Source organism: Spermophilus citellus (assembly GCF_964194105.1).
Source record: "Spermophilus citellus genome assembly, chromosome: 7".
In the NCBI taxonomy this organism is placed as follows: Eukaryota; Metazoa; Chordata; class Mammalia; order Rodentia; family Sciuridae; genus Spermophilus; species Spermophilus citellus.
Window position 1 is genome coordinate 28,623,356 of NC_138188.1, and position 23,136 is coordinate 28,646,491.

The 23,136-nt window shown below is 37.6% G+C and overlaps 2 protein-coding genes across 3 annotated transcripts in view; one reads left to right on the top strand and one right to left on the bottom strand.

The window, feature by feature from the left end:
* Positions 1 to 23,136, top strand: part of COL6A6 (collagen type VI alpha 6 chain) — a 147,091-nt gene that overhangs the window by 23,410 nt on the left and 100,545 nt on the right. For both annotated transcript variants that reach the window (XM_081301126.1, XM_081301125.1), the window contains exons 2-4: positions 19,281 to 19,358; positions 19,487 to 19,584; positions 22,046 to 22,642. In XM_081301126.1, coding sequence (XP_081157252.1) covers positions 19,518 to 19,584; positions 22,046 to 22,642 — 664 coding nt within the window. In that variant the 5' untranslated portion in view covers positions 19,281 to 19,358; positions 19,487 to 19,517. The remainder of the gene's footprint in view (positions 1 to 19,280; positions 19,359 to 19,486; positions 19,585 to 22,045; positions 22,643 to 23,136) is intronic.
* Positions 11,500 to 12,140, bottom strand: LOC308653907 (DNA-directed RNA polymerases I, II, and III subunit RPABC4-like). Its single transcript, XM_081302685.1, has one exon. It carries the CDS (start codon positions 12,089 to 12,091, stop codon positions 11,915 to 11,917), a length of 177 nt encoding a protein of 58 aa, XP_081158811.1. The 5' UTR covers positions 12,092 to 12,140; the 3' UTR covers positions 11,500 to 11,914.

Sequence of the window (23,136 nt, forward strand, 5' to 3'; positions counted from 1 at the left end):
CTGAGCCACAATCCCAGAGCTCAGGGTTATTACTGAGACATGATTTGTATTCCCAGTCATTTTTGTTTATTTTTGATATTTAACTTGACTTGTTTTCTCCTTTGGTTAGTTTTCCCCTTAGTGTAATACCTCCCTTTGCTGATATTCATAATTGTTTTTCGTTTCCTCTTCATGGAATATTTTGCCAAGGATGTTCTGTAGTGCAGGCTTTCTAGTTGTAAATTATTTTAACTTTTGTTTATCATGGAAGGCTATTATTTCATCATTATATCTAAAGCTTAATTTTGCTGGATATAGATTCTTGGTTGGCATCCATTTTCTTTCAGAGCTTGGTATATGTTATTCCATGATCTCCTGGCTTTGAGGGTCTGGGTTGAAAAATCTGCTGAAATATGAATTGGTTTCCCAGTGTGATCTGCTTCCTCTCTCTTGCAGTCTTCAAGATTCTCTCCTTATTCGTATGCTAGGCATTTTCATTGTAATGTGTCGATCTGTTGTAATTTTATACATCTGATATCCTGTAAGCCTCTTGTACTTGATTTTCCAATTCATTCTTCATGCTTGGAAAGTTTTCTGATATTAACTCATTAAAGAGATTGTGCATTCCTTTGGCTTGAAACTCTGACTTCCTCTATCCCAATAGTCTTAAATTTGTTCTTTTTATGTTATCCCATAATTCTTGAATATTCTGCTCATGGTTTCTTATCATCTTCATTGTGTGGTCAACTTTATTTTCCAGATTGTATATTTTGTCTTTATTATCTGACATTCTGTCTTCCACGTGACCCAGTCTGTTGGTGATGCTTTCTATTGAGTTTTTTTATTTGGTTTATTGTTTTCTTCATTTCAAGGATTTCTGATGTTTTTTTTTCAGAGTCTCTCTTTTCTTTATTTTATTTTTTAAATTTAAATATTTTTATTAGTTTTATTTTTTAAATACATGACAGTGGAATGCATCACAATTCTTATTACACATATAGAGCAATTTTTCATATCTCTGTTTGTAAATAAAGTATGTTCACACCAATTCATGTCTTCATACATGTACTTTGGATAATTATGTCGATCACATTCCACCATCATTGCTAACTCCCTGCCCCCTCCCTTCCCCTCCCACCCCTTTGCCCTATCTAGAGTTCCCATTCTCCCTCTCCTTATCAACTATGAGTCAGTCACCTTATATCAGAGAAAACATTCATCATTTGGTTTTTTTGGGGATTGACTAACTTCACTTAGCATTATTTTCTCCAACTGCATCCATTTACCTGCAAATACCATGATTTTATTCTCTTTTAATGATGAGTAAAATTCCATTGTGTATATATGCCACATTTATTTTATCCATTCATCCACTGAAGGGCATCTAGTTTGGTTCCACAGTTCAGCTATTGTGAATCGAGCTGCTATAAACATTGATGTGGCTGTGTCCCTGTAGTATGCTGTTTTTAAGTCCTTTGGGTATAGACCGAGGAGGGGGAAAGCTGGGTCACTTTGGGGCACTTTCCTCCCTTATTTTTTTTTCATGTTGTCTACATATCTTCCTTTCTGGCACTGTGGATCTGAGATATTACACTTTCTACTTTATAATATTGTAGTATTCATGCAGATTTTCTGTACCTCACCTTGATGTTAGGCTTTCAGATGCTGCCGGTGTCCCTTGATGTACGCTACTGCAACTAAAATTAAGGGGGTGGTGGCAATATGGGAGGTAACTCACGATAGCAATGGAGGTGCCCCAAGATGGATGCATGTCTTTCAGAAATGGGGCTGAAAGGGTGGGCCTTACACTGTCTTTAGGATGCCTTCTCCAAGCTACTTCTAGGCCCTGTCTGTTGTAGAAAAGTAGAGGGTACTGCGTAGGGAAAGTCATGGCAATGTCTGCATTGTCCCAAGATGGAAGTGGGTTAGTCCTGGGCTCCCAGGTGGGGTGTGTGTGTGGCCAACTCAGACCTACCCTGGGCCTGGATCCTGCACAGGTGGGTGGAGGTGGATCTAGGCCAGGTCTGGGCTCCAGCAGGGGTCTTCTGGTCAGAAGAGGTGGTCCTATGCAGGAGCCTGAGCTCCAAATTTTGACCATTCTTCAAAGTCAGACTCAAGTCTCATCTTCTTTGTGAGTCCTTCTGTTCCTGTACCATACCCAACTCCTATTTCTTTTCCTTCATCCATCTGTCACCTATTCATTCATTTACTTGTTTATTTGTAAGTCCTTTGAAAGAGGACATAATAGTTATTCAGACACCTGCAGAGATTGAGAAAGCAGAAAATGCAAAGTTTCTGAGATAGAACAAGTTTGTCCTGTACAAGGACGAGCAAGATCAGTGAAGGTGATGGGTGAAGGAGGGTAGAATGAGATTGGAGGATGAGTAAGGCTCAGATCATGAAAGGCCTTGATGGTCACAGTAAGGAATTTTGAGTAGGTATGTGATAAGATCTTGTTTTTAGTTTAAAATAAAACACTCTGGATAAAATAAAAATAAAAAATAAATCAGTTGGACAAGAGTGAAAGCAAGGAGTCCAAATAGGAGGTTTCTACTAAAATCCAGGTGACCTAACAATACATTAGAATAAGGTGGAAGTAAAAAAAAGATGTTTAGAATTGACTGGATCTGAGATCTACCTTTTAAAAGTAAAACCAGAAGTATTTACTCAGGATAGTTAAGGAAAGATGACTTTTGTTACTAGCCTGAGTGCCTTGGTGAGTAGCAGTACCATTTACTGAGATGGCAGTTGTATTCAACTCTGCATTATTTAACAGTCAATTTTTCTGTAATTGTTGTGTGTATTTGGTACCGCTCCATAATTGGATAGTACGTCTTCTATTGCCCTTCACATAGGCCTACTGCTGGGGTTGCTATATTCACATTCAATTGATTGACTGATTCTACTTCTACCAATTAATAGCTGTATATGACTTTTGGCAAGTTCCTTAATAGTATCTGTAAAACAGGCCTCATAATTATTAATACTCGTTTGTTGAGAAAATTGTGTGACTTCTAGAATAATGCTTGGCACATAGTAAGTGCTCAATATTAGCTGTTCTTATTCATTCCAGAAACTGTAGTCAATCAAGCCAGGAATCATATATCACTCTCTACTTTCTTGGCTCCATGCAAGATCAAAATATTTTTCAAAGGTACCTAATCCTTGAACTGACAGACAAAATCTAAAACAACTTCAAGATGATTCTCTATATGTAAATCTCTTTAGTTACATCTTGCTTTTCCAAATGTGAACCTTAGGAGGTCAACACTTAGCAGATAGTTAGGCTTGACCACTAGTATACTAAAAAAGAACAGTTAGACCTAGTTCCTACTTCCTACCATCCTAAACCAGGCATGCTTTTGATTTAGCTGAAATTAATGAATATTTTATCAGTGACTCAATGTATTTTATTACCCCTCTGGTCCTCCCGGGTATTACTGGTCAGATTTCAGACCAGCTGATGTCATCATTGGCTTTTGTGAATTCTATTAGTGTGGCTGTCCTTTTGTATCTTTGGCCAAATACAGGAAACAGCAACTTGGAGATACAGATCCTCTGTTCAAATTTAATGGGATCAGCTGTCAGCGGGAGAAATCCACAGCAGTTAGTATCCATTCATTGAAAAAGAAGACAAAGAAATGATTACCGGTAAAAATATAATTACAAACATAGATTATCAGGTACATTCTGACACATTAGATAAAATTCTTTCATCTACAGAGAACTGGATATCATGCAAAACTTTGCCTCAAGGAAAGCAATGTGATGTAGTGGGAAAGGCACTGTAGTGGATCCATTTTGTAAAAATGAGTAATAATTCCTACCTGCTTCTCATGGACTATTAGGATTCAGAAAAAAAATGGCTATAAAAGAGCTCAAGAAGGTGCCAAATGAGATACCTATACAAATCTGTCTATGTGTTAAGGTTTGGAAGAGAAGAGGAGACAGAGTTTAGGACAGGGAGTAAAGTTTCTCTGCAGGGTATTCCTCAGTGAGTGACTTTTCTAGGTTACTCACAAGCTGTCCTATTATAAAGACAACAATGACAAGAATAAACCTAATACCTGCTAACACTAATTTAATATCTACTGCAAAGTAGATGTTGTACCAACTTTTTTGCAAAGGTCAGTTCACTGAATCCCAGAACAATTCCTTGAAGTGGGTATGGTGGCTCACACCATTTTATGGATGAAAGACAGACTCAACATGATTACATTACTTATTCATCATGCAATCCTGGGGCACAGAACCAGGATTTTAATCAGACAAGTCTTAATGCCAGAACCTATGAAGTTTAACTACCAGGCCACACTGCCTTACATCTGGATCTAGTGTAATTAAGGAGTGACCTCAGCACCGAGGGTTGCCAAGCCATTTTTAGTCACCCTCTTTCCATCTTCTGCCATCGTCACCCAGGAATTTGTTCTACTCCTCCAGTGTGCACAAGGCTTCGATGCTCACAACTCCTTTCCTGTTCCTACTAGTTCACGTTATCCTACCATCAGCTGGAGGCTGCATTGGCTATAGCAAATAAGCCCCCAAATGTATACTGGTTCACACCCAATAATAAGTTAACTTGTTACTCACTTAACAGAAGTAGATGGGCACATGCATTTGGAGGACAGGCCCCTCTCCACCCAGACATTTGAATCCCCACCTTGAGAGTAGCCCTGCTCTTCAACTTTTGGTGCTTTAAGGTTGCATCCATCTCAGCTAGTTAGAAGACCAAAGGAGTTGGAGGGGCACCTTGTGGGAGGTTTTCTGCTAACCTTCCCCAGGATGGACCTCCAGCACTGAACCTGCAGGGGGGCTGGTAGTGATGGCTCAGCAGCAACTTCACAGTACAGAAAGTACATTTTTGGTGAACAGCTAGAAAGGTGTGCCTCGGGGATCGTGATGACTAGTAGGTGGTATTTTTGTTGTTGAAATTTTATTTCTTTGAGTTCTTTTAATTAGGTCTTGCTGGATGTCATGGGGAGTTACAGATGCAGGGAAAGTTTTTTTTTTCTTTTTTTGGTCAAAACATTCTCCTTGCTTTTCAGTTTCCTTATAAAATTATCACACATGATAGAGCCTCTGAGGGGAATTTCTCCCTGTGACTGTTCCAAACCTACTCTTAACATTTCAATTGGCTCTTGGACTAACTGCTTAATCTTTTTTTTTTCCCACTAACAGTATTTAATTTTAAAATGTGATTATTTTTATATACATTAATTCGATTGATTCTAACCTTTAGTCCATTACACATTCTCATCCATGGGTCCTTGCAAGAAGCTCTTGTTTATTAGCTTATTTCTTTTTGTTTTTGCTTTTGGTACTGAGGATTGAACTCAGGGGCACTCAACCACTGAGCTACATCCTCAGCCCTTTTCTGTATTTTATTTAGAGACAGGCTCTCACTGAGTTGCTTAGTACCTTACTAAGTTGCTGAGGCTGGCTTTGAACTAGGGATCCTCCTGCCTCAGCCTCCAGAGCCACTGGGATTATAGGCATTCACCACCGTGCCTGGCTATTTGCTTATTTCTTTTTTTTTATTTTTTATTTTTTTTATTTCTTAATAATAAAATAAAAAACAAACCCCTGCTCATATGAAAACTGGAATGTTAACAGTAAGAGGTTTATGGTGAGTTTCCTCCCAATCCCATTCTGAACCTTATGTTTATTATCCATTTGCTGTTTGTTTTTAATAATAGACTACATTTTAGAGCAGTTTCAAGATCACAGAGGAACTGAGCTACAGATGCAGAGAGTACCCACAGCTCCCTGGCCCACACTTACACAGTAGCCTCCCCCATTATCAACCTCCTCATCAGAGTGGAACTTTGTTACAACTGATCAACCTACCTACAATGGAACATCCTTACCACCCAAAGTTCACAGTTTACATTAGGGCTCACTCTTGATGGTGTTCTATGGGTTTGGCCAAATTAGAAATTTAGAATGTCTAACATTATAGCATTGGAGTGGATTCACTTCCCTGAAAATCCTGTATGGTCTGCCTATTTATCTCTCCCACCATTTAACCATTGGCAACCATGAATCTTTTTACCATAATTTTCTCTTCTCCAGAATGTTAGGTAGTTAGAACCATATAGTACATAGCCTTTTAGATTGGCTTCTTTCCTCACTTAGTAAAACATTTGTTTCCTCCATGACGTTTTATGACTTGATCACTCATTTCTGTTCAGTGCTGGATGATGTTCCCTGAATGCACCAATGTTCCTTTATCCACTCACCTATGGAACATTTTTGTTGCTTCCAAATTTTGACGATTACAAATAAAGTTGTTATAAACATCCACATTCAAGGGTTTTGTGTGAACATAAGTTTTCAACTCATTTAGATAAATGCCAAAGAGCATGATTGCTGGATTATATGGTAAGAATATGTTTAGTTTGGTAAGAAACCACTAACCTGTCTTGCAAAATGGCGGTGCTGTTTTGCACTCTTTCAACTCATGAATGAAAGTTCTTGCTGCTCCATATTCTTGTTAGCAGCATTTGATATTGGCAGTGTTCTGAATTTTTGTCCATAGATGTATAGGGGGATCTTGTTTTAATTTGCATTTCTCTAATGACATATGATGTGGAATGTCTTTTCATCTGTTTATTGCCATCTATATAGTTTCTTTGATGGGTTATCTGTTAAAAAGGTCTTTGGCCCATTTTAAAATTAGGTTGTCTGTTTTTTATTGTTGAGTTTTAAGAGGTTCTTTGCATGTTTGGGATAACTGTCCTTTTTCAGATATGTTTTTTACAAATATTTTTTCCCAATCTGTAGCTTCTCTTCATATATGAATCTATATTCTTTTTTTTGCATATAAATGTTCCATTGTTCCAGGAGCATTTGTTGAACAGGTAATCTTTGTTCCATCATATTGCCTTTGCTTCTCTGTCAAAGATCAGTTGACTATACTTGTGTGGGTCTATTTGTGGACTCTTTGTTTGTTACACTGATCTTGTACCAATACTACACTGTCTTATTTACTGTAGCTTTACAAAAGTCTCACAGTCAAATAGTGTCAGACCTTTGCTCTTCTCCTTCAATGTTGTGTTGGCTATTCTGGGTATTTTGCCTCTCCATATAAACTTTGGAATCGTTTTGTCAAAACCCACAAAATAACTTGGCTTGGATTTTAATTTGGATTGCATGAGTCTACAGGACAAGTTGAGAAGAACTGATATCTTGGCATTATTGGGTCTTCCTATCCATGAACATGGAATCTTTCTTCAATTGTTTAGCTCTTCTTTTATTTCTATCAGAATTTTTTAGTTTTCCCCCATATAATCTTGCATGAATTTTGTTCTACTTTTATGATTAAAAATCATTAATTTGAACACTGATATTAAGAATTTCATTTTGGGGATGCTAATGTAAGTGGCACAATATTTTCAATTTTAGATTCCGATTGTTGCTGATATATGGGAAAATTATTGCCTCTTGCATGTTAACTTTATGTTCTGAAAACTTGCAATAATTGTTTAATAGGTGTAGCTCTTTATATTGTTTGTCTTTTCTTTCAAAATAGACAATTATGTCACCAATGGACAAAGACAATTTTGTTTCTTCCTTTACAATCTATCTACTTTTTGTTTCATTTTCTTGTCTTACTTCATTAGCTAGGACTCCCATTAAATGTTGAAAAGCAATAGTTAAGGCGGCAATTGTTGCCTTGTTTCTGATTTTGATGAGAAATCTTCTAGTTTCTCACCTTTGAAGTATAATGTTAGGTGTAGGTTTTGTGTAGATATTCTTTATCAAGTAGAGGAGGTTCCCTCTACTTCTAGTTTTACTAAGAGTTTTCATCATGAATGAATGCATGATTTTGTCAAATGCTTTTTGTGTCATTCAACATGACTTTTCCTTAGCATGTTAACATTATCTATTATGTTAATTGATTTTTGAATGTTAAGCCAACTTTACATATTTGCTAAAATTCCAGTTGGTTATTGAACATAATTCTTTTTATGCAATATTAGATTTGATTTGCTGATTTTTTCATCTGTATACATGAGGTATTGGTCTGAGGTGTTTTTATAATGCCTCTGTTGAGTTTTGATGTTAGTGTAATGCTAGCTAGCCTCAGTGCTAGTAAGGATGGTTTCTGTCCATTTCTATCTTCCAAAAGAGATTGTAGAGAACTGGTATATTTATTTCTTAAGTGCGTGGTAGAACCTACCATAAACACATGTGGGTCTGATGTTTTCTCTTTTAGAGGAGAATTAGTTATTGGTTTAATGTATTTATTGGACATAGGCCTATTCAAATATTCTATTTCCTCATGTGTGAGTTTTGGGGAAGATTATGTTTTTCAAAAAATTGGCCCATTTCATCTGAGATGTCAAATTTGCAGCATAGAATTGTTCATAATATTCCCTGTCTGATATAGATAATTTCTGTCCTTTTTCTTTTTTTTCTTAATCTGGCTAGGGTTGTATCAATTTTATTGATCTTTTCAAATAATCACTTTGTGGTTTTGTTGATTTTTTTTCCTATTGATTTCTTGTTTTCAATTTATTGATTTCTTCTAATGTCACAAATTTTGATAAGTTGGGGTTTCATTTTCATTCAGTTGAAAATATTTTAAAATTTTTCTTGAGATTGAACCTTGACCCATGTGTTGTTTAGAAGTATAGTATATAATCTCCAGGTATTTGGGGATTTGTCCAACTATTTTTTTCATTATTGATTGCTACCTTAAGTACATTGTCATCTGAGGGCAGGCATCTTGTGCTTTCTTTTCTTTTGAATTTTTAAAGTTGAGTTTTATAGCTAAGAGTGTAGCCTGTGTTGGTGAATGTTCCCTGTGAGTTTAAGAAGAATGTGTATTCTGCTGTTGATGGATATATGTGTCTGTTATGGTCAGTTGATTTATCTGTTTCTCTTTGCAATTCTATCAGTTTGGGTCTCATTTGTTTGTTTGTTTGTTGGTTGGTACTGGGGATTGAACCAGGGGTGCTTAACCACTTAGTCACATCCCCAGCCCTTTAAAAAAATATTTTATTAGAGTCAGGGTCTCACTGAGTTTCTAAGTGCCTCACTAAGTTGCTCCTCCTGCCTCAGCCTCCTGAGCCACTGGGATCACAGGTGTGCGCCACCGCAACTGAAGTCTCGCCTGTATTTTGACACGTTTTCAGACACTGTTTCAGACATGGGCATATCAAGGATTGCTATGTGTTCTTGGAGAACTGATCCCTTCCCCATTATATAATTACCATCTATTTATACCTAATAATTTTCCTTGTTCTAAAGTTTGCTCTGTCTGAAATTGACATAGCTACTCCAGCTTTTTTGGAGGTAGTGTTATCATGGTACATCTGTCTTCATCCATTTATTTTTAATCTAAATGTGTCTTCATATTTGAAGTGTTTCCTATGGAGAACATTAGTTAGTTCTTGTTTTTGTTGACTGTGACAGTCTCTGTCTTTAAATTGTACATTTAGACCACTGACTGTCTATCATGTTTGTTACTGGTTTCTATTTGATACATGTAATTCTTTGATTCTATTTTTGTTTTCCATTATCTCCTCCCCGACTTTGTTATTTTAATGGAGCATTTTTATTGCATTTCTCTCCTTTCTTAGCATGATGATTAGACATTTTCTTTTACCATTTTTAGTGGTTGCCTTAAAGTTTGTAATACAGTTTTGCAACTAACTCAAATGCAATTTAAAATAATACTAACCTGCTTCATGAGCAATGAAGCACTTTATAATAACAAAATCATCTTAATTCCTCCCTATGTCCATTTTAACTTTTCTGTCATCCATTTCATATATACATTAGTGTCCATAAACTCAGATATAAGTATACATAATGAAATACATTGTTGCTTTTATTTTGAATAAATGGTTATCTGTGAGGTTAAGAAAAAAATGAAAGATTTTTTTTTAAAGACACATTTATTCGGTATCATTATCAGACTAACATTTAGCAATCAACAGCATGGGTGGGGGAAAAAAGTCTACATTAAAATCTTTGATGGAATACTTTACACTTTCCACAGAACAGAAACTAAGATGACCTGTTATACAATTTATCACAAATACAGTCCTCAAGTTTTTTTGTCTACATATGAGTACTGTCTAAACCATTTCTTCTTTGTTGCGGCTAGGCCCTGCTACCAGTGTGCTTAGATAAGTTCACAGATCTGTATCTGTAGCTGTCACTTCTCTGGCTCTCCTGTCCTGCTAAGCTGTTTCCTGGCAGTAGTAAAACCTTCTACCACTGTCAGAGCTCCTGCTATTGCTGGAACCACCAGAGCCACCTTGGTTTTGTGATTTAGCAAACTATTGGCCTCTAACACCAAGGAGTCCAGAGATTCTGCCTCCAAAGTTTCCACCCTTGATGGGTCCAAAATTTGATAACTCATTGTTGTAATTGTCAAAATAAATAAACGAGCTTCCACCACCTCCAAAATTGGTTCCATCATTACCAAATCCATTGTAGCCATCCCCACTGCCACCAAAACCAACACAACCACTCAAGTTTTCTCCAAGACCAAAACTGTCATTTCTACAACCACCAAAGTTTCCAAGACTTGGACTTCTTTGGCTAAATTAAACACTAGCCATCTCTTGCTTTGACAGGGCTTTCACCACTTCAGTTGTGGCCATTCACAGTATGGTGTTTCTGAACGACAGTCTTATCCACAGTCATGGTCATCCAAAGTTACAAAAGCAAAGGCTTTTCACTGCCTCAGTCAGTCGTGATTTCAATAGCTTCAATTTTCTCAAACTGTTCATAATAATCTCATGTGATGTTCTTCAGGGACTTTAATGCCACCAATAAAGGTCTTTTTCACAGTTAAGTATGCCCATGGTCTCTGAAAATCTTCTCTTGGGACAGCTCTTTGGTTCCACATCTCTTTCATGTACCTTGTGTGGTCTTGCATTCATGGCTGTGTCCACTTCCTCCACAGTGGCATAAGTGACAAACCCAAAGCTCCTGGAGCACTTGATGTTTGGGTCTCTCATTACCACACAGTCCGTGAGTGTTCCCGATTACTCAAAATAGCATCTCAGACTCTCATCAGTTGTTTCAAAGCTCAGCCCTTTGATGAACAGCTTCTGCAGATGTTCAGGTGCTCAGGGGACTCTGATTTAGAGATGATGGTAGTAGGAAGACTCTAACAATGCTTTCTTGGTGGCATCCAGTGGCAAAAATGCAACCTCACCTTTTTCCACTAACTCACTGTTAATGAAGTATAAGTCACATGTGCTTCATTTTGAAGTGGGAACAAAGCAGTTCACAGTTTGCCCCATAGCTTTTACACTGGCTCTTTCCCCTATTCCAGTAATGCTCCTTCTAATCTCTTAGTCTTCGACTCAAGTAACTATTCCACCTTGACTAATTTTCTATACAGAACTTATTTCAGAAGGGTAGGCATGCATATGACCCTGTATATGTGAAGAAGCAACTTGTTTTTACACATTCTCAGCTATTCCTTTATGTCTATTCATTTCTGATTTTACCTACTAGTTTTGAATTTTTTATATCTTTATACTGAGAGCAAGTAGACTAGTTTAATCTGTACCAAATAATGCTAGAGAGTTTACCAACAGTTCACAACATATAATTATGGTTTCCAAGGAACTTCTTTCATCAGAATTTTACAGGACTTTAGAAACTCCCATTTCTAACAAGCGTGTAATTAAAAGTGTGATTTGGGGAAGCAATTTTAATTTTTCATTTTGTGTCTGATCACATAATACAATAAAATTAAATTAAGTCATTTAATTAAACAAGAGTCTTTACACAAATTACTGATACCTAAACACAATTTGACTTGGAAAATGAAATAAAATGGAATCATATGTATACAGTTGTATTCATAAGATTAGTGTGCTAAATAAAAAGCTGTATAATAACAAGAAACATTCAAGGGTCAAATCCAGGTACAAAGGAAGACACTCCTCTGAATTCCCATGTTTCATCGAGCATCAAAAACCACCAATCTTTTAGTTCTTTTCTTGTACATTATTCTGTATCCACATTCTCTGCATCTGATTGGATCCCTGGATTTTATTTCATTTTCTGTGTGACATTCTCCACAGGTATAGATCATTGGCTGCTGCTTTGGGGGTTGAACGTCCTTCTGAGTGTCCATTCCTACTTAACACACCACGCAGACTTTTCCCCGCGTTTCCAAACAGAACACCGAAAGATTTTATTTAACCTGTAGTTATTTTTTTCTCCATTACTCTTTCTTTATGTAGATCTGATCTATATCATTTTCCTGCTTTCCAAAGAACTTCTTTTAATATTTCTTGCAAGGAAGGTCTACTAACAACAAATTCCCTCAATTTTTGTTTGTCTGAGAGTCTTTCCCTTTTTCTACTGTGTGTGTGTGTGTGTGTGTGTGTGTGTGTGTGTGTTGTACTACATATACAGAGTGAAATGATTATGACAGACAAGAAAATTAATATAGCCATAATCTCACAAAATTACCATTTTTTATGTCAAGAGCACCAAAAGTCTTGAGTAAAATATAATATTATGATCCTCACACCATACATTAGATTTCTAGGCTTACTCATTCTATACATCTGTAACTTTTTATCCCTTGACTTGCATCTTCCTAATTCTTCCCTTCCCCATACAAGACCACACAGTAATTTTTTTCTGTGTCTGGCTTCTCTCACTTAGCATAATGTCCTCCAGTTCAAACCAAGTTGTAGTGAATGATAGGATCTCCGTTTTTAAGGATGAGTAATATTCCACTATATATGTATAAATAATACATATTATGTATAATTACACATAAATACAAATGTCTTTACCCATTATCTGTTGACAGACACTTAGGTTTCCATAGGTCTTGGGCTATTGTGCATAGTGCTGCAATGAACATAGAGGCAGGTATCTTTAAAAACTAGTGACCTCATTTCCTTTGGGGGTGCACCCAGAGGAGGCACTGCTGGGTCATATAGTAGTTCAATTTTTAATTTCTTTAGGAACCTCCAGTGTTTGAGTTCCCTCTTGTTTTCACCTTCACCAACACTTGTCATCTCTTATCATTTTAATAATAGTGATCCTATCAGATGTGAGGTATCTTAATTGGGTTGATTTGCATTTTCCTGAAATTTCTGTTCAAGTATTCAAGTTCTTTGGCCATTTTTAAATTAGGTTATCTGTTTTTAATTATTTATTTATTGCTATTTCTATATGTCTTTAGGTGATCAGATACTGAGCTGTATGAGTTATTTATACTTTTAAAATATTAACTCCTGTTATGGTTTAGATCTGGTTAAGGCTTGGATATAAGGTGTCTGCCAAATGCTCATGTGTGAGACAATACAAGAAGGTTCAGAGGAGAAACGATTGGGTTGTGAAAGTCTTAACCTAGTTAGCGAATTAATTCCTGAGGGGATTAACTGAGTGATGACTGGAGGCATGTTGGGTGTGGCTGGAGGAGATGGTTCATTGGGGGGCGTGGCTTTGGGGTATATATTTTATATCTGGAGAGTAGCATATCTCTCTCTCTCTCTCTCTCTCTCTCTCTCTCTCTCATTCTCTCCCGTTTTCTCTCGTTCTAATTTCTGATCTTCATGTGAGCTGCTGCTTCCCTCCACCATACTCTCCCACCATGGTGTCCTGCCTCACCTCAAGCCCTGAGGAATGGAGCTGGCCTTCTATGGACTAAGACCTATGAAAGCCTGAGCCCACAAATAAAGCTTTCCTCCTCTACAGTTGTTCTGGATGGGTCCTTCAGTCGTAGCAGCAAAGAGCTGACTAAACCAGTTCGGAAATGTTCTCCAAAGGCCACTTACTGAAGGCTGTTGCCAGGCTGTGGCACTGTGGGGACATGGAGGAGGCTTCAGGAGGTGGAGCCTGGCTGGAGGAAGTAGATCACTCAGAACATGCCCTCAAAGAGGATATTTGTGTCTCAGACTCTCTCTCTCTCACTTCTCCTTCCCTTCTTCTTTCTCTCTTTTCCTGTTTCACAACCACCATGAGGTGATCAAATCAGCTCCATCATGTGCTCCTGCTGTGATGTTCTGCCTGGCCAAAGGCCCAAGGTGACAGAACCAAATGACCGTGGACTGAAACCATGAACCAAAATACATCTTTCCTCCTTTAAGTTGTTTTTCTCAGGTATTTTGTCATGACAATGGGATGCCGAAGGACAGACCCCTAATCAGATATCTCATTTAGAAACTCTTCCTGTCCATCTGTCAGCTGCCTTTATATTTTTTTTGACTGTTTCCTTGGCTGTGCAGAAGCTTTTTAGTTGGATGTAGGATTGTTTATTTGTTTCTGCTTTTGAAGTCTGAGTTTTTAATGTGATATCCAAAATAATTGTCAAAGCCAATGTCAAGGAACTTTTCTCCTACATTTTCTTCTAAGAGTTTTATGGTTTCTGGTCTTACATTTAGATCTTTTTATGTGTGCTGAGAGATAAATGTCCAAATTTATTCTTTTGTATGTGGATATCCCACTTCTCATCACCATTTACTGAAGAGACTATCCTCTTATTGCATCTTCTTGTCCCTTTGTTGGATGATTTTGCAAGATAAAGAATTCTCGAAATACTTTAAATATTTTCACTTCACTCTTCTCTTGCTTTTATGGTTTCTGAGAAGTCAGCTGTAGTTTTTATCTTTGCTCCTCTGAGAGGGCTTTTAAGGATTTTTTTTTCTTAATTTCTGACAGTTAAAAAATAATAGACTTAGGTGTAGTGTTTGGGGCATTAAATTTTTTTATTAAATTTAAAATAAATTTAAAGTATTGCGAGAATTGGTGTTCCCTAAGTTTCCTGTATCTGTCATTTGGTGTCTGACATTAGTTTTAGGAAATTTTTGGTCATTAGTATTTCAAGTATTCCTTCTGTTCCTTTCTTTTTCCTCCTGGAATTCTTATTATATGTATGTTTCATTTTTCATAGTCATTTTTCCTGAAGTTCTTGGGTATTTTGTTCTATTTTTTTTTCAGTTTGCTCTTCGATTTTGGAGGTTTCTATTGAGATATTCTCTGCCTCAGAGATCCTTTCCTCAACCATGTCCAGTATGCCAATTGGCCCATCAAAGACATTCTTCACTTCTAATTGTGTTTACTTGTAGCTTTTCATTTTGGGTTTTTATTGGAATTTCCATCTCTCTGCTTACACTGTCTATCTTGCATACTGTCTATTTCATCTATTATGGCCCTTAGAATATTAATCAGAGCTATTTTAAATTCCTGGTCTGATAATCCCAACATTCCTACCGTATCCGAGTCTGGTTCTAATGTACGTTGTGTCTCTTCAAATTGTGTTTTTTGTCTCTTAGTTGTGTCTTACACTATATCTGGATATGATATATGAGGTAAAAGGAGTGGCTGTGACTGGGCCGTTAGTAATATGGTGGTAAGATACAGAGAGAGGAGCAGTACACTACACTCCTATGATTAGGTCTCAGTGGTCTAGGGAGCCTGTGCCTCTGAACTGTGACTTTCACATGTTTCTCAGTTCCCTCCACCTTTTGGTAGAACTGGATAACTAAAGGGGCAAGAGTTGAGTATTTCCCTTCCCCCAGATTGATGAGGCTCTGATAACACTCCAGCGGTGGGCTCTGGTTAAATACTCTCTTCCGAGGGTGAGCCTTGTTAAGAATACCAATATGCTCTTTTTACTAATCAGTCTGTTCTGAGATTTCTCTTTTCAAAGCTTAATTTTCTTTATTTTACCTTTATTTTTTCGGTTTGTTGATTTCTGATCTTATTTTTAGCATTTTAGTATTTATATTTCTTTTGCATTTATTATCTTTTCTAATTTCTAAGTTGGACAGTTCATTTCCAGTGGATTTTTGTTGAAATCTCAGCCCCCTGCACTCTGTGTGCTAAAGAATCCTAAAGGACCTCAGAAGAATTTTTGAGCCGGGAAGGATCAGTGAGTGGCCTAGACCTGGTCCTTAACTGTGCTGTTGCTGGTCCCCAGGACCTGCCACAGGTGGTCATCTGAGGGGTAGCTTCCTCCGTGAGGGCCGTTTCAAAACATACGCTCAGAGTTTCAATGTACACCTCTTGGCTTAATTGCTTATACTTTTCTTGGTTATAGTTGTTAGGTCAAAGAACTATTGAAATGTGGCACTTCTTGGACTTAGCATGTAACTCCTTGTGCTTCAGGTTTAGGAACTCAGGGAGGTGAGGTGGTGGTATCTAACATCACACAATTGTTCAGGGATGGAGGAGAACCTAGGAGATGAGACTTCATAGCCTGAACTCCTTCCACTCAGCCAACCACCTCAACATGAAAAGTGTTCATCTTACAAAGGTCACTGGCATGACCGTTTCCAAATGGGATCCAAGTATGAAGCTTCTATTTGTGATTCCAGAAAATGTAACTGGAAGGAAGTACGGCAGGAACAGGGAAAACTGTGTGACTTGCTTGCTCCAAGAATGCTGGTGTGTTTTGCTTCTCTGACCATCACTGGTCCAATACTTGTGCCCGTTGTGTGCCGAGGACTTTATCTTGCAACATTCTAGTGTGGACTTTAGTCTCACTCTGAATATTTTTCTTTCTACTTTTTGACTTCTGAGGAGTAGAATGGCTTGAGGAAGCAAAGCAGTGAGACATCAAGTGCTAAATAAGCCAACAGCCAAGTATCTTTGATGCTGTGGCAAAGACCCAGTGAAACAGTGGATAATATTTCTGTTTCTAAAGAAAAAAAAATGGGTACTTAGAAATCGTTTATCCTGTAGGCCTCATTTTAAAGAAAAGAAATGACATTTATCTTTATTTTTGCTAACGTCTCTTTTGTATCTTTTCCGGGCTCTTAATATATTTATTTATTTATTTTTTGCAGTCTTGACCTGGATTATGAGTTGGCTTGTTCAGGGCAGAAGTCTCCCTGAAACCCCTGCTTCTCAGTAGCCTCAAGAGAGGGGGTTACACAAGTTCTGAACATTCAGGGTTTGAAGCCAAGACCTGGGTGGCTGTGCTGCTTTTGCAGCTGTGGTTTAAATTAGAAACATTCTACCTTCTCAACTGAAAGTTTACAGAGATCCAGATTTTTAAAAAGGATTTTCTGACACATGCAAGACTTGCCTTGGCCTTAGCTTGCTTGATTTAGGATGGATGGAGTGCAACAAAACTCAGATCGAGGAGACCCGTACCTTTGTTTCATTAATGAGAGGCACTCAATCTCCTTGTTCTATTAGGATGGAGTGTATTATGAATTTACATTTTATGTTGATTGCTTTAAATAGCTCCTTCATTCTCCCCTCATTATTGTCTCCAAGGGATCAGATATAGAAAAAATTCAAGTGTCATACTACTTACTAGAGAATCCTGGTCATTTCTGGCAGTAGAGTAACATGTAGATCACAATCCTTGTCTTGGTGGGCCAAAACATGAACCCATTATCCCTGCCTCCTGAGCTTGAACAGAAGATGTAGTCCTACCACTTCTCCTACCACACACACGACCATCCCTGCATTCATACAAAGTAGGTCACCTAATACCTCCAGAGAACTTTCACTGGGCTTCAACACTATGTGACCTTACAGCACACCCAATTTGGGGTTCCATTTAAAGGCTGCAAGAAAATCATTGCATAACATACTAACCCAGAGAACTTACCTTTTAAGGGACCAATGGTACTGACCATCCACATGGAGAAACTTGTGGATGCCATGTGCTGCTTTGGGACTCTCGTGGCCTTATTTAACACTAGCTTCTCTCTCCAGGTGCTTAACCTTTGCTCAGTAGTGTTTTCTTCCCATCTTGACTGCTAAAATCTTTGATCTTATGGATTCATCCCAAAGTACTTTCTCTTTGATCTTTTGTAACTTGAAAGACTGCACTAAATTTATGAAGCTCATAATATAAACAAAAAAGAAGAAAATAGTGTGAAGCCTTGATTTTGAAAATCAAAACCACAAAGGTAGGTAAACAAGTACCAGTCCCTCCTATTCCTTAGAAAAAATACCCCCCCCCAAAAAATGAGGAGACACTTTGCAAGTTCATAATATTGGGTTTGGGATGCAGAATAGCTGAATTTTAAATGACAGGTTTAGGAGCATACAGATGTGAGTTCCAGTTTCAACTGTGGCCTATTTACCAATGTGACTTTGCATCTGTTATTTATTTCTCCTTTAGGAATCGGTTTCTTTATCTACAAAATAAGAACAATAATAGTGCCTGTTACTAGGGCTGCTGTCAATGTCAAATAGAACAAATTTGAGGCTGTTAGCCAGAGCAGGGCACAAAGTAAGGTTTGATGAATGGTAGCATTTATAATTCATTGTTTGACACAATAAATAGAAAGAAATATACAAATGGCATGACTTGGTTTTCACTTTAGGCAATCCACTTTGTGCCTAAGTTCCTCTAAAATGAATGAGTTGAACTAAACATAACCTTTTAAGATTCCACTTCCAGCTCACAGACTTGAATAGGACTGATAGATTGGCTTACAGCTTCAAAACTTCAAGTTGTCTTGATTTCTTGTGAAGGACTGGAACCAAGTCCCAAACTGCAGAATATCAGAGTGACAATAGAATAGGTAAAACCATAGGATGGATTTCTCATGTCAAAGGTCCCTTTTCTAAAGAGGTAAAATATTAAACAATTGCACCCTGCCTGTATAGGAGCAAGATACCCATACATAGTTTTGCAAATACCTTTGTAAGCAAGTAAGCAGGACATAAAGACCCTCGCTTCTTAATACGTCAGAAATGGATACATTCATTTTGTTGTTGTTGTTGTTCAAGGGGAAAATGATTGAATGAGCTCAATCTGTGTTTCATTATGATATTTACTTCCAATATCTTTAACATCCTATTTGTTCCATGAAAGGAACATTTCAAGGTGGCTGAACATGCTGGAGGAGTAACTAGAATTGGAAAACTCTTTCTTCATGCTTTGCTTGTTAGTTGTACACAAATTGTGTTCCCCATTCTAAAGAGAAAGACCTGACATGAACTATAGAAAGTCACTGCTTGGTTGTTTTTTTTTTGTTTGTTTGTTTGTTTTGTTTTTTGTTTTGGTGTGTGTCTTCTCTCAAATTTAGGGATAAAGGGAGATAGTTACCTTTCTAATTAGCAAGGAAGAGGGAAAAATAGGGAATTTTGACCACATCTAGAAATAATTATTATTCAAAGATGAAATACATCTACATATTCATGATAATGATGATGAGATTACCTTACGGGTTTTAGACTGTGTCCCAACTGTGAATTCTGAATTTCATGACAATGAGTGAACAGAGAATGACACAAGGGTTCAGGGAAATGAGTAATAGGGGGACATAATATCGTTGGAACTAGAACGCATCTGTCTGCTCCGATTGACCACCCAACATGCCATGTCTCTACAGGTCTGGGGACCAGGACAAACTCTTACAACTCTGTAAATGATGCTTCATTTTTCTCAAAGGCACTTCACCAATTAGAAGGTCAGTAAACCTCCGTCATTCTTGTCCCCCGTCACACCCAGTTCATTGTATCATTTCATGTCCTGTTGTGTATGCGAGTCTGGATTCATAAATAACATCCGTAGATGTTCATATTTTTGCCTTTTCAGATTTCGAGTTGGAGATATTTCAGGACATAATATGAAAATGTGGCTGATTTTGTTCCTCATAATAACTTGTTTCCATGTTTCTGTGAACCAAGATTCTGGTAAGGAAAAAATATGAAAAGAATTCTTTTCCTTAATTTTTACCATAGTAAAGAGATGATAAGTGAGTTTGACCTACTTAAAAGTTAAGTTTTCTATCACTTTGTTTTGATTTTGATAGTAGCGAGGATGGGAATGGTAGGTCAACTTATTTTGTTTCAAGATTACTCTCTGTTCCTTTGAAAATTCTGGACTTTATTCCTTGTTAGCGATAGAAAGATATGGAAGTTGTCATTTTGTCCTCAGTTTCAACCCATTTTGGGTCTTCTGGGAGGTTACACGAAAATTCTGTTACTATTAGGTTCAGGCCTGGAAAATTTGGAATGTCTCTTTCTAATTCATTTGTGCCAAAAGGTTGTCTTGGTTAAGTGTCCAGATTTTGCTCCAATTTAAACTGCTAGTCTGTTTATCATAAAGAACAGGCTTTCACCCTGGAGAGAAAGTTCCGTAGCTGTCTACCGTCTGTCAGCAATCTGTGCGCAATGGAATTAAAGTCCAAACTCTGACTTGCCCTTCACCACCTCTACTACATAATCAAGTAATTGGTTCTTGTGCTGGTCAGTTCATGTCCAGGACCACCTACATCAGCTTTTACAGCTTCCTTGAGGTCTCTGACCTTGGAAGCAAGTTTTACGAAGAGATAAACTAGACTTTGCCCTGCAAATGTTGTCCTTCAATGTCTCACTGAGTCTTCAGCTTTTAAAGGAGAGGCAACTTTTCCTCCCAGTCATTTCATGGTTCAGACATAACAAAGGACCTTTTTGGAAGCTGAATCCTGTGCCAATCACCCATGCTTCCTTTCCATGTACAACATATAGGGATTTACTAAAGGTCCCCGGTGGTCCTGAGTGGAGCCACCCTGAGCAGGGCTCACCTGGCCATCCAGCCTAAGGTCTCGATTGCCCTCACTTATTTCTGCAATGCTGTATGATCATGACAGGAACCTCGGGTGGGACTGGGATCAGGTTATGTAAAAGACAAGAAAGAATGATCCACTATGTCTGGATCAGACCTCTGTAAGGAAAAACGAAATAACTCAAAGAACTAAAGCTGGTTGCCTAGCAATTGCAGGAAAGAAAATATTGAAGTTATTTTAATTTGATTAGAATTTTTATAGTAACCATTTCAGATGGTGAGAATCTCAGAGGGAGGAGGAACCTTAGGTAGTTTCTAGTTGAATCTATTTAAAGTAGAGGGAACTAAAGACCAAGTATATTGGATGGTTTGACAGAGCTCAGAGAGTTACCTGATGACACAGTCAGGGTCTCATTACTTTTTTTATGATATATTTATTTCTTTTTATTTATTTATTTATTCATTACTTGTTGATACACACTGTGTCTTTCCTTAAATATGAAACCACACACGTGTACATGTAAACACGCATACATTCCCCTCTTTTCCCTGGACAAGAAGTGGACCTTATGCTTAGGTACTGAGAACTCTTGATCTAAATGACCACCAGTAAATGACATCAGTGTTCGAACCCTGTGATTCTCTACTTGTAAATATACAATTCTAGATACCTAACATCAAATCTAGCATTAAATGAAGCTTTAGAAGTTCAACAAAATATTACGTTTTCATATAAAAATTATTTGTTTTTAAAACTATCATCCCTTTTCTAGCCTAAAATATACTAGTGCTATCATATTTTGCATACGTGAAAATAAATTTATCAATTATGACACTCAATCATATAAGTCTTCAAAAATATTGTAAGTAACTTTAAAATAGATTAAGCCAATCCCGTATTTCCATTATTTGTGTATTTTTAAATGTCATCAACTTGAAACTTTAGAATACAAACTAATGTTTATAAGTTAACTTGTTGCATTGCATAAATAATAATCACAATGAAAGACTTTCAGATTTCAACACTCAAATCAATTAGAAGGAGCCTGATTCTCAAATAAAATTTGTGACCTGTCGAGATCGAATTGAGATCGAATTCTGAAAGCCAAAAATACATATATTAGGAGAAATTATCTACTAACAGTCTAAACACCCATGATGTTTTACTTCTCTAATTTGCCTATTCCTAATTAGCTAATTTTTTTTTCAAAAGTGATGCTTAATTTTGTGAGATGCTCAAATGAGAAACTGTGTAAAAGAATTAGCCCAATAAGGCTGGGGTTGTGGCTCAGCAGTGGAGTGCTCACCTAGCACATGCGAGGCCCTGGGTTTAATGCTCAGCACCACTTAAAATTTTAAAAAAATAAAATAAAATAAAAGTATTGTGTCCAACTACAACTAAAAAATAAATATTTTTTTTTAAAAAAAGAATCAGCCCAAGAAATCAGTATTTCTTTTTCTTAAGAGAAAATGCAGTTTTGGACTCTCAATGAATCCGCTCATTGAGAAGGCACTTAAAAAATAAAATGAAATGAAAAGTAAGTTTTCCCCTATATGGTTGGCATTAAAGTTTTTGCTTTGTTTACATGTTTGTTTCTGTTTTCCCAGGCCCTGAGTATGCAGATGTGGTGTTTCTGGTGGACAGCTCTGATCACCTGGGAGTTAAGGCCTTCCCATTTGTGAAATTTTTCATCAATAAAATGATCAACAGTCTCCCCATCGAGGCCAACAAGTACCGCGTGGCCCTGGCCCAGTACAGTGACATACTCCACAAGGAATTCAACCTGAGTACCTTCAGGAGCAGGAACCCCATGCTGAACCATCTCAAGAAGAACTTCGGGTTCCTTGGCGGATCCCTGAGGATAGGAAACGCTCTTCGGGAGGCTCACAGGGTCTACTTCTCTGCACCTACTGATGGAAGAGACAGGAAACTGTTTCCTCCTATTTTGGTGGTCCTGGCTTCAGCCGAATCCGAGGATGAGGTGGAAGAGGCTTCGAAGGCCCTGCGGAAAGATGGGGTGAAAATCATCTCCGTGGGGATGCAGAAGGCTTCCGAAGAAAACCTGAGGGCCATGGCCACATCTCAGTTTCACTTCAAACTTCGGACGGTCAGAGACCTCAGCATCTTCTCCTCAAACATGACGCAGATCATCAAGGATGCAACCAAGTACAGAGAAGGAGCAGTCGATGATCACCTCGTAGAAGGTGAAATTGGGATGCACATAGAGGAGTGATGATAAAATGCTTTTGAAAAATCAATATGGGGGCTATAGGATTGCAACCCTTTGAATACTCCTCTCTCAAAATGGGCTGCGTGTTCAGATATTAAATATCCATGTGTTCTGGAGGATCTGAAAATTGTGAAGATTTTAAATCTAATGATACCCACAGGTCTTGATTCTCATACTTTGCTTATTCATGTTGCATTTCATTCAGATTTCTTAAAATTCAGGATGCCCTCTTTCCGGCTTCTCAGCTTAAGTCTGAGCTATCTCCCTGGGCTGTAGTTGTTACATGGTTTCATTACTGGGTCATTTAAAAGGTAGCTTTGTTCCTAAAGAAATCTATGATTCCTGAAGCCACATAACCATGATCACAGAATGTTACAGCTAAAAAACAACTTTAGTTTGCCCAAACTCCTTATTCTGCAGGAAGGAAACTACAGGTGTCCTTACCAGTGATATGGCCTGACCCAGGGC